Raw genomic sequence first — 13,958 nt, forward strand, 5'->3', positions numbered from 1 at the left:
ATGAAAGAGATGGCCAAAGTGATCAATACACTTGCCCTTGATTTGGTAGTTTCTTTTGGCGCAATCAATTAATAAATCTATAAGCCGTAGTTCTAGGAAATACACTACCTATGAGGTTATATAGCCTCCATGTGAAGAGACCATTTAATATATATATAAATACTGAACTGCAGATGCAACTTAAATGCAGAACACAAGATTAAACTAAGGAATCACATTAATTTCCCTACTAATATTTTCCATAACTAGAGGAATAAAAAATACTTCCCCCTCTACTTTGTTTATTTATTTTAAAAATGTTTCTAAGTTTGAATGCTATGGTTTTGCTAAAGCATTACTGGAAATTTTTGCACATGGGCCAAGAAAATTTGCTTGCAAGTCTATCTATATGTAAACATACTAAATTCTACTCTGAATTATAGTTTCTAAAAATTCCAGAAGCAATAGCAAACAAATATATAAAACATATTCAGTACAAACTGGTACTGAAATATACCAAGCATTTTATTGTAAAGATACACAACTTATAAAACAGTCGCTTCAACAGAAATACTACTATAAGAAAGCTGTGTTAAGTAATGTCTGTACTATATAGTATTTTAACATACTAAAAATGTATGTAGCATCACTCCTTGATGTATTAAGGAAAGCCAATTAGATGGCAAAAGAAAAAACAAAAAACAAACTCACCCAAGGTTATCTGATCACAGCACTGCGGAAAAAAACCCCACTGTTTTCTAGCCAATACCAGATTACACTTTTACTGGCTCCCACATTATAGCTCAGAGTAACAATAATAGTATGCTGTTACCAGTCTAAACTTCTAAGTATCTCAGCAAAGTATGGTAAGATTACCCTTTTCTGATGCGAGATGTATGGCAACAGTGACACAGGAGGGGATTCATCAGTGTCAGAGCAGAAATTCTTGGCAGGCAGCAGATGGCAAGGATTTGACAGACAATCTTTAGGGGTGCAGAATTAAGGATTTCACTGATGTCATACTTTCAGATGGCCAAATACAAATGGATATATATAACTCCAGAAATTAGTCGAGACCTAACAGCCTTTCTTACTCTGAAGAACCTCTTTAAAGGTAACAAAAATAAAAGCAATATATCAGGTACCAACCCTTCTTCCATTGAATTTTGCCATTTATTTTATCAGGAAAAGAATCAACTGTGAAGTCTTAGTGACCTTTAAAACTGGCAAAACCACACAAGATGATCTAGAAATGAGAACGTGAAATCTAGTGCAAATGAAAGAGAGATTCAAGTACATGTTATTTAAGAAAACTTGCAAAGACATATCTCTGTTCTAGAAACTTCAAGAGACTGGAGTCAGAATGCCTTGGAAAACCAGGATTCATGCTTCTGCCTTTTCTGATGTTTTTCCATTCATGCTCATTTCTTAATAGAAAATTTCTAATTAAAATTGATTCAGTGATAAGTTACAAAACACAAGCACTTTTGTGGTCAAAGGAGAAAGATTAGTATTGTGACAGATACAAATAGAGGTTTTTTCTTAAATATCTTGAGATAAACATACGTATCCATAAGTTAAAAAAGCTCTTGAGCTATTTTTTTTTTTTTATAGGGAGAAAGTAAGTAACATATTTTGTAGAATACACAATTGAATTTTTCTCAGTTCTCCCTCTGAAACTAAAATCAATAAGTATACTTTTTAAAACACCAGTTGCTATAGAATTTTGATTTCCAACCACCAGGAAAATACAGTATCTGGAGAGTATTTCACACAGACTATTACTACAGAAGACCTGGTAAAAGTTTTGTGGTAGACAAGCTATTTCATTTTTCTTATGTAGAAGGTCATCTTCAGATGAACATACATTTGGTCACAGCCTGCAACTCTCTCTCCTTACAAGCCTAAAAGTGAAATTCTGCTCATAGAAGAACCGAAGGAGATGTGCAGAATTTGACAAAGCAGGCTTTGCAGGCAACCTGGAATGGAACCCAACACTAGAATAAATATTCAGTGATACAGCTATATATTGTTCTGAAGAAACCAGTAATGTTCCTGCTCTATCTGCTGCTCCTCAAGCAAGTTCTAGCAAGCTATGGAGATCAGCACATTGCTGGAGGTTATAAAAAGAACAAGTATAGGTTAGAAGGTGAAAGAACACTGTAGAGTATTTTCTGCACACGTATTACAAATTTCCTGTTGAAGGCTAGGAGGGAAAGGGAGAAGGCAAAGGAAAAATATTTGGGTTAGCTTAGCCAGATTTTAAAATAAATAAATGTACCCAACAGTACTCCCTTGTCTGCATTTTCCTAAGAAGGGCTGTGTGTCCTGTAATCCAAAAATCTCCAAAGGCATGCACAGAAAATTGTTATTTCAGCCACAGTAATCATCTTTAAGGTATCTACCATTTAGTCTGTGATGTGAAGGAAATTGAGGTTGTATCAGATGCAAAACAAGTGTAAGATTTACAGGCCTTCTGTCACTTTGACAATAGGTGCTTGTGATGCACATATGCTTTTCCTTACTGTAACTTCAGTTAATGAAAGAGGTTTTTATCAAGCTATAGAACTTCTCAACCAAACTGCAAAGCAAGCTTGAACACTGTTTTCATTGCAGTAATTATTTGGAGCATCACAATAGTGTTAGTACTCACATTTTCATTATAATTACTGGCAGTTCGTGCTTCCCTTCCTAAATAAATTTATAATGCACACCTTGCTCGCACCTTTGAAATAAGTGCCAGCCATGGCAGATGGCTGTAAGAAACCTTGCCTTTGAAAACACACAGAAAGGAACACAGCCCAACCTGAAACTTCAGGAAAAGTTATTCTTTAGGATACACGTGAATGTCAACCTAAACATCTGAGAAAGCGTTTTTGCTCTTAAAAAAAAGCTTCTGGTATCATTAGTTATATGAGCAACAAAGACCCTGATCAAATCTGTTTGCATGCTTAGGATCTGACTTTGCTTGAGCCAGCCCTATTTGTTTTCACCTCAATCTTAGGTATGGCAACAACACTCGGAACTACGCTGTGCGAGTGGGAGACTATCACACACTGGTACCAGAAGAGTATGAGGAAGAAATTGGAGTCCAACAGATTGTGATGCATAAAGAGTACCGGCCTGACAGCAGCGACTATGACATTGCACTGGTGAGGCTACAGGGGCCAGAGGAACAGTGTGCCAGATTCAGTACCCATGTCTTACCTGCTTGTTTGCCACTGAGGAGAGAGAGACCACAGAAAACTGCTCCCAACTGTTACATCACTGGATGGGGTGACACAGGTAAAAATGTTTTAATGATTTCCACCCACCGATCTCGTTACCTGAGGCTGCTTATTAAAAAAAAAAAATCCCAACACCCAAACCTCAAATACCCAAAAATAGAAAATGCTCAAAATAGAACAATTTTACTTTTGTTATATAGGGGAATATTTTCTCTCCTGATCCTTAACCAGGAATGACAACACTTTGTTTACTGAATTTAGTTTGTGTTTGAAAAGTGGCGATTAACCATGTCACTAAATCACAGAACCAATCAGTAAAATGGCCTCATTAAGACTGACAAGCATGAAAAAAAAAAAGCTTATTTGTTGCCAGGCACACTCTGCACAGCAGTTTATCACCCCCTGCCTCAGAACATAACTAACAGCTCACATATCTTTAAGTTTTTTAAGGTAAGTACAATGAATATTTTAGAAAGACTCTTTAAATTACACCACTTCAATAGAAAAACGAATAGAAAATATATACATAATAGCATATCAAATAACATTTTTAGTCTCCCTTGTTACCCCTGACATTTTCAATCAGCAGTTAGATTTAAATAAGACAACATCTTGACAAAATCTATGAGATCCACAATGCAATCTGCAATCCAGGGTTCTGAAACAAACTAGTCACTTTTTAGGTCAGTACAAGACTCTTCCTCTTCAAAGGTCTTTGTCATTTAAACGTGTTACAAATTAATAACCATGTTTTACTTTCATGTTTTTATGGTGCTGAATACAGTGCAAGAAAGCAACCACACTTGAGCCTTTGTTCCACTGACTCATTCAAACTGGCAAGGAGACAAGGCAGCAAGGCCAAATATCAGTTTTTCCTCTTTACATGCACTAATCTGTGCACACAGATGTCTGGGTCACTGTACCACAATAAAGAAGACAGACTTGTAGGGTGGGATTTTTGCTAAAAACAACTACTAATTCATTGCTTAGCTCTGTCTAGCTTTTTTACACAATTCACTTAAAGCTCTGCAATGCTGTTTACTGAGGACATCTATTTAAGGAAACATTAACCACTGCAATAATTGGCTTTAATTACATTAAGAAATGACATCACAGTACTTCGGTTGACATTTCATGCATTGTATGAATCATAATTACAAGTATTAAGATTTTACTTAAAATAAGATCCCAACACTGGCTTTAATTTCCCATGTTTCCAACTGAGAAAGAGGTGCAAGCTACAGAATAAAGCTAAATTATTTAAATCTTGACATTTTATAAGCAGAGCGGTGCTTATACAATGCAGGATTCACTACAGATAAAGAAAACCAAAGTACAGGTTCTGGTCATCCTCACAAAATGAAGATTCCTTTTGGTCAGGAGTCCCATTAGCACTCTGGTGCTAATAATAGCACCAGACACAGAAGACACTGCCAACCTCTACTAGAGCACACTTGGGCTCAGTGGTGTTAGCTCCTCATCTTGAGTGTACCTACAGGCGTAAGCATGATGGTTGGCTGGATGCTCTACTTGGAAGCAGACAGCGGATGCAGAACCTCTCAGGCTGAGCTAGACTCGATTTGAACTCGTGACCTAGAAATGAAGTATTTCTTCAGCTTTAGTCTCTACTGCTCAAGACTCCCAAAAATAGCCTCCCCATTTAAATATCAAGGCATATTCTTGTAGAAGACACAAAGCGTGTTTGGAACAAAACAAACTCCAGCCTTGGAAAGATCCAGTGAACACAAGGAGTAAAGCTACATCTTACAAGTTTGTTTGGTTTTGTTTTGTTGTTGTTGTTGTTGTTTTTTAAGCATCTATATTCCCTATTTGCAATATCTACATAGTTTTTTAGTATTATATTTAATGCACAGCAGATTTTTTCTGTCTTGCTTTCAGCCATTTTATTTAATGACAAAAGAGTGTTAAGGACTGACAGCAAAAACTGGATTAAATGTTTCCAAGACCAGTCATCAAAATGAGCTAATAATTTGGGTCCTCTTTTCAGGAAGGGCTTATTCAAGAACATTACAACAGGCTGCCATCCCCTTACTTCCCAAGAGGGTATGTGAAGAGCGCTACAAAAGAAGATTCACAGGAAGAATGCTCTGTGCTGGAAACGTCCAGGAACAGAAACGCGTTGATAGCTGTCAAGGAGACAGTGGTGGACCACTGATGTGTGAACGTCCAGGGGAAAGCTGGGTTGTGTATGGTGTGACCTCCTGGGGCTATGGCTGTGGAGTGAAAGATTCTCCAGGTGTCTACACAAAAGTATCATCTTTTGTACCCTGGATAAAAAGTGTGACCAAATTATGAATGTCCGTAATGAAAACCAAACTTTGTTAATAAAGTTTGAGGCAGGACAACCTGAAAGGCACAGACAGTGCACAGCTGGGGCCCACAGTGGGTGGAAACAGACACATTTTCCTGATTCATGTGTTTTTCTTTTTGTTAAATCCAAGCTGTATACACATAACCTTCCCAGGTAGGGATTACTATCCAAACAAAATCCCTGGTGTTAAGGAAGTTTATATATTGCACGAACAAGTTACCATGTATCTAAAATAAGGGAAAAGTGATAGCCAGCTTAGAGTAACACTGGAGCAGAACAGCTGGAGAGTTCAGGGTGAGATTCACTGACCACAGGAAGACTGTGGTAGCTCCAAGCTATTGATGCGCCAAGCTTCTTTGGAATTAATTACAGATCTCAAAATTAATCTTCAGTCTACTTTATTTAATGAGTTGTTGACTGTTTTCCTGTTATTCCTATGATCTTACACTTAGCCCTCTAATTTTGACTCGTGTTTCATTAGCTAATGTAACCATTAGCATGTTCATTCTTGCTAAGTAATTCTGACTACGAATTAAAAGTTAGAAGGTAAAAATAATTGTCAATAAACAGTTTCCCAGCTAATCTGATAAATGTTCTCACAGCTTAGTGTGCATAAATTACACTCCCAAGTAAAACAGGTAGTACACTGGAAGTTAAGTTCTGGCACAGACATCCTGCACAGCTGCAAGAGCTACATCAAAAACAAATTACTTATTTTCTTTCCCCTAGATAAATGTCTTCTTTCTGAAATTAATAATCTTTGTTACTTACAGCATTTCAGAGAGAATTTAGCTTTCCTATTTACCACTAGCTGTCAGTACAGTATCAGACTAACAGACAAACATCTCTAACTTCTCATTGCTGATTTCGGAGGGGCTTTACTCAAGTAACGCTAAGAACCTCTGTCAATCCTACAAGAGAAAGTTTTAAGTATGTACAGTGCAAATACTGGAGATGTTGAGCAAAAAACTTGCCTGAAAAGGTCTATAAAGTCTTAAACTACTATTTTCTACAAGATAATATTTAGACAACTCTCTCCTGCTTAGTTGCAAAACTGGTTCAGACTGGTCTTGCAGAAAAGGTGAGATAGATAGTTTTCAGTGACTTCTAAAGTATTGTCACATCTTGATTCCATTTAATTCCTATTACAAATACCGTTTCCCACACTATGAAAACCTTGTTTATTATAAAAATGCACTGATAAAAAGGTACTCTTGATGTACAAGACAAATATAAACCTACTTACTATCCTTTTAGAAAGGGCCACCCCAATAAACTTGCCACACAAAGTAATCCCCACGTTCATGCAATGCTAATGGGTATCGGCCTTGAAAATTGCTGTGACTAACTACAGTCAAGAGGGAGACAGGGAAGTCCAGTGCTACCTCTACAGCCCCTGACAAAGGCCATTCTGATTACATGCAAGTGTGCTCTCCGTATTGCATTAACAAACATGCTTCTTAAAAGATGAAATGAAAGCTCTGTGGGCCATGAAACACTCCATGCCAAGTGTGGCAGATGTATGTCACCATATAGTGATTGTGCAAACTGTGACTACCAGTGACCATTTTTCCTGTGTTTCCTATCCCCAAACACTCTGGCTACTACACTGTTGTGTGGCCTTTTGTGAACAATGTGGGATGCTTCTAGTCATGTTGTAAGTGGGCAATCATTGATTTCTATATGGTTCTGTGTCTCTCTGGTGTTGTAACAAATATCCAAGACAACTCAATTTGCAGACAGAAGTGGTGATGATATTGCAAGAAGCCCATGCGATTGAAGACTTGGACCTTATTTTTCCCCCAACCTCAAACTTAGTTTTCGAGGGTCATGACTAGTTCAAATATCTTGTTGGAACTGGTGCTAAACTAGTACACAAGGTGCTTTAATATATTTTAGTTTTCTGTAATTCCATGCTATTTGAAATAGTGTGAAATTTTATTTAAAAACATGTCAAAAATCATAGTATTGTGACCACCTACCGTTAGGCCTATGTGAAACATTCTGTTAGTAAGCTTTAAAATAATTTTACATTTTTACTTATACATAGCCCTTTTAAAGGGGAAGTAAATCTGTCAAAATGTACCATCAAAGCTTTGCTATACAAGACCCATTATTTTGAGACTTGTGGTGAAATAGGCTATATAGTGCAATACATGTGCTGTACACAGGGGAAACAATTTTCTTTTAGAAACTGCACCACAGAAATACAATACTTGGGGAAAAAAAGTCAGGTCTGTGTACTAAGTGTAGCAACATTTAGATTTAGTACAGTAGTTAATTAGTTTTGCTCTTTTAATAGGATGCTTTATTAGCTTTTAAAATGTTGCACTACCATTTTCATTCAGAGAGCATGCCTTTTCAGTTTCTAACATGGAAAATTGTCCTTATGTTAATGCCATTTTAATTTTTGTTCAATGAGCCTGATGTAAATGTGTACAATAAAAACTGCCACACTGACTACAACTTCTGTACGTTACCCACAGGATTAATGTGTAAATAGATACTATAGGAACTCATCTCAGTGAACTTCACTTGAGCTGAAGTGAAAAATGGTGTTCTTGAAAATATTTGGCCCAAAGCTTAGATGCTTTGAAGAATTTTCTCAGAGGCTGAAGTTTGTTCTGTAGATGGAATTCCTAGTCCTTTGTGCGCTTTAACTTATACCAGTTAGGTTGTCATAAATAAGTCTACCCTACACTTTTAAAACTGCTTAAGAATATTTTTGATCCTTGCTGCTCTCATCATTGTTCAACGTTTTGAATACATACAAGGTGGTAGAAAAACCTGCTCTTAAGCCCATGCTAATGGTTTTTTGTATTAAGCAGGTTAGCCAGTGTTAATGTCAGCATAAAATAAGTAAACACTCAGCACTTCTATTAGATAACCTTAAACACTGATCTTATTCAAGTTCACCATCATTACGAAGACTTATAGTTAGATGTAGTCCTTCTGAACTTCCCAAGGTTTTGTCCATTTTCCAGGTAACTACATCAAAAATGAAGAACAGAAGCATTACTGCAACAGACACACAAGGTCTATTTAACATGCATTTATCTCAACCATGAATAACTTCCCAAAGTAAAGAGGCACTTAAACAACAGATACACCAAGATCCTATATTTAGACCATTATATATAGAGTATCTATAACCTCAGCATCTTACTTCTAGAAAAATTCACAGCACTATAAAAGTTTGTATTTGACAAAAAGTCAGCCCTGAATCAATGCTCTCCATGCTTTTCAATGTTGTTGCAACTATTGCATGCTTTTGAATGAGTGCTAGAATATTTGTACTCAAGAAGATTTTAATGTTGTTACAGTTTCAGAGTGGCAATCAGATCATAACATACAAGGCGGCTAAAACAATTAGGCTCAAGTAGATCCCAGTAGAAAAATCCATCTGTAAAATAGTAAGTTTGTAGTATCAGGAAAGAAAAATGGTTTTTGTGTTCCAAGCTGCTGGCTAACAGCAAATGCAGTTAACTAAGGTAGCAGAGACCAAACTTACCTCATACACATTAGATAGTTGCTCACATGTAGTAATTCCTATTCCATTTATTTAGCATGGAACACAGAAACTGACCACGTAACCACCTGCAAATGCAACACTGAGCAACCACAAACTGCGGATGGAACAGGGTGCAGAAGAATAAGGAGCATCTACAAAGGTAAGAGCGAAGATGCACCAGGAATAAATTGCAAAGATAGAAAAACAGTTGTTTGGGAACTGAGAATTAAGTTTCAAGAGAAATCATGAAAAACAAGCCATCCTAAGCCACATGGAAACGAGAAAGACACATCTTGTAAGAATACCTGTTGTTCTCAAGTAATGTAGTAATATTGTACTACCTTCCCTCATGTGACTGGATGCTCATGGAAAGCTTCAGTCATAGGAAAGGTTATGTAACCTCACTAAGCACTCAAAACTAGTAAGAGATACCTACAGCAAACATTATAGTTCATACTTTTGTATCTGACCATGATCTTGAAAATCAGTTTTTTTCTTCTCAATTCAAACCCACTGTTTTATCTTTCTAAGTGCTAAATATTTGGTGAAGAGCTCAAAATTGAATGTTAACATAGCTAACCAGCAGATTAGAAGAAGCCACCAGGCCAGTTTATTCAGGTGGAAGTATCAGTGCCCTCATCACTTGTCTCACACAATGGACTAGAAGAACAGCTACGTGGTCCTCTAAATTAGTTTTACACAAAAGCATCCTCTGTTATAGGAGGCGCAAAGGGCAACTTGTAAAAAAAAGCCCCTTTGGTTATGCACTGAAGTTGTTAAAAGATTAAAAAGGCTGCTACTGTCTGATCAAAGCAAAAGTTGAAATTCAAGGGTATTGGAGTAACACCTCAGATGACCAGATGCCATGCAGTAGCTGAAAGCCAACACCAGAAAGTCTGAATTTTTCAGTATTGTTTGTGACAAAAGAAAAATGCTTCTCTCCAGATTTTTATGTCATATTTTTAAGTTTTGTGCTCCATGTTCATGTTGTTCTAATGCTTTCTCCAGATCCAAGGAGAAAGAGATCCTCAACCCTGCTCCTGCTTCTTCCTATTCATTTGCCTACACCCGTTTTTCTTCATGGGATCAAAGCCAGTCATAAAAAAATTATCTAGAAACCTAAGGAAGCCACTTTGCATCAGGGTGCCCGTCAGAACAGCAACCACACTCACAGGCAGTAGTAGCACTTTCCTGCCCACACTGTCCCTGGGACAGCAGCAGCTCTCTGGGCTGCCTGCCTAGCATTTCCTTTGTAAGATAAGCAAGTAACTGCCCTTGTAGAATAGATGTGTTAACTTACTTTCTAAAAGCACTAAGGTTACTACAGAAGTTCACTCTTCCTGGAGAAAAGGTAATTCATAGTACATGCTCAGGACTGTTGGCTAACAGGCATGGCAGGCACAGAACTGGGAATCCTAAGCAGTAAAGATGTCATATGATAGGGTTGTATACAGAGTTGTTTAAAAGCAAAGTGTAATCACACACCGCCAATTAAACAGGTGCAGTATCACTTATCATAGCTCCACATAGAATATACATTCAGCTATACTTTTGCAATAGCAGGAAAAGTACATGCTAGGAGAAAAAAAGTTTCCTATGACAGCTCCCTAATCTCCCTACCAGTCTATTCCAAAGTGTGATTAACATGTCCATCCGAAGTAATTTCCTCAGATCTAATCCATGTTGCAATTAAAGTCCAGAATTCCACCCCCATTCACTTCAAATACGAATCCCCCCTCAGCTGCAAAGGACTTAGCAGTAATTACACTGCCTAGTGATCTCACTCTAGCTTCACAGATTTTTATTTCCTAGCCCTTTCAAAGCCCTCCTTCCTCAACTTTTCAGTTTGCAAAGACTTGCAAAAAACATCCATATTAATTGGAAGATATTCCACAAGACTGTGCCAGTACAGCTGGTATTAGCTAAGACAGTACATTTACTTGCAAGTAAAACCTGTATCTTGTCTGATTCTGCATCATCTACTGGAGCTCCATGTATTCTTTTCCTGAACATGGCTTAAATAAAAAAATCCCTCAGCAACTAAAAGTGAAAAAGCAGCTGCATGTGAAGCCACTGTTTCTCCCCCACAGCAGTAACCTCTGATTAAAATTATGCAACTTGCGGAATGGCTCCCAGACAATGCATCAGCTAGAGTCACTCCTTTGTCCTGTAACCATAGTCATAAATTTAAGGCCCTGCTACCAAAAGCTGTACCCATCCCCACAACAGGCAGGTGTGGCATGTATCAGTAACTCCAAAGAACACATGCCGATCTAGTCCTGGTTGAGTAGTCTTTTAAGGAAGAAGCGACACTTGCAGTGATAATCAATATCTCTTTATTAACTTTTTGATACATCTGAATGCTTTACATTGGCATATATACTAAAATTATGACTCTGTGTTTTACATTCATTTTCCAGACTTCACAAACTTACCTTCAGCTCATGCAGTACACATATACTCCTTGCAACAACCATTCTAACACACCTGAACAGCAGACGAGACAACACCAAAGGTGTGTGTCATCGGACTTAACACTGCAGCATGGTCAGCCACATGACAGAGCACAGCACAGCCACTAAACCACCAAGAGAATTACTGGAACTGCTTAAGACTTGGTGACAGCCTAAAAATAGCAGCAGGAGATCCCTGAAAGCAGCACAAAATGAGCTAGTCGTCTTAACTCTTTTATTTGTATATAAGCAGTCAAAGCTAATTTTAGGCGCACTAACCTACACTCCAGCTGCTCCTTGTGGAGCTGAGAGGTGGACTGCAGAATCTCTCATTTGGGCTGGAAGTCTGAACTTTATTAATTTCTGTTGTCTAAAGTGAGATTAAGACCTAGCCTAAAATCAGTTTTTGCTAGCGCTGCTTGATAACCATAAATAATATTGCTCACAAAAGGCATCAATTCCAGAAGACAGATCCACCCTCCCCTAAGTAAAAATTAAAGTTCTAGTCAGCTACTTCTAGAATTCACATGTGGAATTTAGCCTCATCTTCTTCTGTCATCACAACTCAAGAGTGTTTTTCCCCTGTAAAAACAAGTTTGAGGCAGTTTAATATCGCTACCAGAAACACATACAAGACAGCAAACATTATTGAACGGTACCATGCTCTGCTCAGAGCTGTAAACTACTCTAAAACAGAAGTACTGGTATCAACTTGACATCTTACTCTGCTCTTGCAGTTGCAGATTACTCTTAGTACTCCCTACATTAAATCAGAAACGTACTTATTGAAAAAGACATTCTCCTTGTGCAGACATCCCCGAAACATCTGTGGGTTCAGATGCCTATAGTTTGGCAGGCGTAAGTACTGGCAATGTGCGTTTTATCATAATCCGCTATTCCTAGATATTATTTCTACGCCCAAGCTCAATTCTTCCTAGTCACGCTAATTTATGCACTCAGTTGTATTTTTCTGCCAATAAAACACACGTACAAATAAAACATGCCTTAGAAACAAAACATCAAGCTTATACTTTGATTTCAGCAAGCAAGTCTCCGTAGTTCAGTCGCTAAACATAAATTATCGAATCGGTATTATTCCCGCCCAAAATCTCACTTCTAAGAGTTTATTACGTAGCACATACCCAGGCACATCCTTTTTTGGGGGAAGATCTTTAACGGCAACAGATGCAGCTTCTGCACTCCTAAGAAAAAGGAGAGAACACGTTTAAAGACTACGCTCTAACGGCTTCCTGAGAAAATAAGGGAGAAAACAGAAGACCAACCAAACAAAAAAACACAAGAAGCGTAGACAGCCAGTCCCACGGCGCCAACCATCTCGGCCGACTCGGCCTGTTACTTGCTACAGTCAACGACTAATACCCACAAGACGGTAAAAGTTATGCCAATCAGCAAGGAGCTGCTCTTCCATGCCTAGGAAGGGAGACAGCCACAGGCGGCAGCCCCCATGTCAGTGCAGTGAAGGGCAGTCAGGCTGCAAAAGCTGCTCTCTGGCAAAGGCTGCACCTCAAAAGGTGAGTTTCTGTTCTGTGCATGGGCGTACTGGAAAGATGAGGCAAGCGATTTTGGCTTTTGCAGGCCAGATGCCAATGAACTGACCCAGCCAGGGGACAGAAAATGTGGCTCAGTCAGCTACAGCAGGATGATTCTGTATTTGAATTGTTAGATTTTGAAGAAGAAGCTGGAAGTGATGACTCGTGTAGTGCAGGAAGCTGCCTTTTGGCTCATATTTTAGTATACACATTTCTTACCTCTTTTTCCATGGAAAAGATAGGAAATTATTTAAGGCATATCTATCACATTAGGTGGTTTTCATCATTTTCAATGGTGATGATGTAACACTACTGCTTCAAACTATTAGCCAGTGTTGTGGAATAATGAAACTCCTGCTAAGATTGTACAGAAGTGCAGAGACAAACTGCAGCCCTTCCCTGTGCCATAAGCTAAACCTCAGCTGTTCTGACCTTGCACTGTTTGTGTTTAGGAATTTTAATTTCACTCCATCATGTGCATAAAAGAGCTGGCTCCTGCCTTTAGCCCATGTTTTCCTTCCAGACAGAGATCTATAGCTAAAATGTATGTACTGTGTTTGTATAAAAACTCATGCAAAAAATGTTTGGGTTTTTTTGTTTGTTTTTTTTTTTGTACAGGAGTAAATTCGTTCAGAATTTAGCTGAAGAAAGGAGCTTTACTTAGGATAGACAGTCTTGATGAGATAATTGTAAGATTTTGAAGAAAGGAGCTCATTTCTCTGATCTCCTCAATAACAGAGATTACAGGATTTGAACTAGTAACTTTGAACCAAGCCCCTACATCATGGTTGAACTAAACCACGTCCATGTCATATCCTCTGAAGAGATCTGATAGTGACCTTGCACTACTAGTCTGACAGCTCTCCTAGTCAAGACAGACATACGAGCAATTAGAAGTATGAGAGC

General features: G+C 38.1%; 1 protein-coding gene and 1 non-coding gene across 3 annotated transcripts in view; one reads left to right on the forward strand and one right to left on the reverse strand.

The window, feature by feature from the left end:
- The window catches only part of PRSS12 (serine protease 12), a 42,719-nt gene extending 34,715 nt beyond the window's left edge, over positions 1-8,004 (forward strand). For both annotated transcript variants that reach the window (XM_026848039.1, XM_026848040.1), the window contains exons 12-13: positions 2,984-3,264; positions 5,215-8,004. In XM_026848039.1, the coding sequence (XP_026703840.1) occupies positions 2,984-3,264; positions 5,215-5,522 (589 nt within the window). In that variant the 3' untranslated portion in view covers positions 5,523-8,004. The remainder of the gene's footprint in view (positions 1-2,983; positions 3,265-5,214) is intronic.
- Positions 8,005-12,850: 4,846 nt separating this feature from the next.
- Positions 12,851-12,984, reverse strand: LOC113479875. Its single transcript, XR_003398366.1, has one exon. It is a non-coding gene; the product is annotated as a small nucleolar RNA SNORA24 (small nucleolar RNA).
- Positions 12,985-13,958: the final 974 nt, after the last annotated feature.

This window comes from Athene cunicularia (assembly GCF_003259725.1).
Source record: "Athene cunicularia isolate RWA chromosome 4 unlocalized genomic scaffold, athCun1 chr4_part2, whole genome shotgun sequence".
Classification (NCBI taxonomy): Eukaryota; Metazoa; Chordata; class Aves; order Strigiformes; family Strigidae; genus Athene; species Athene cunicularia.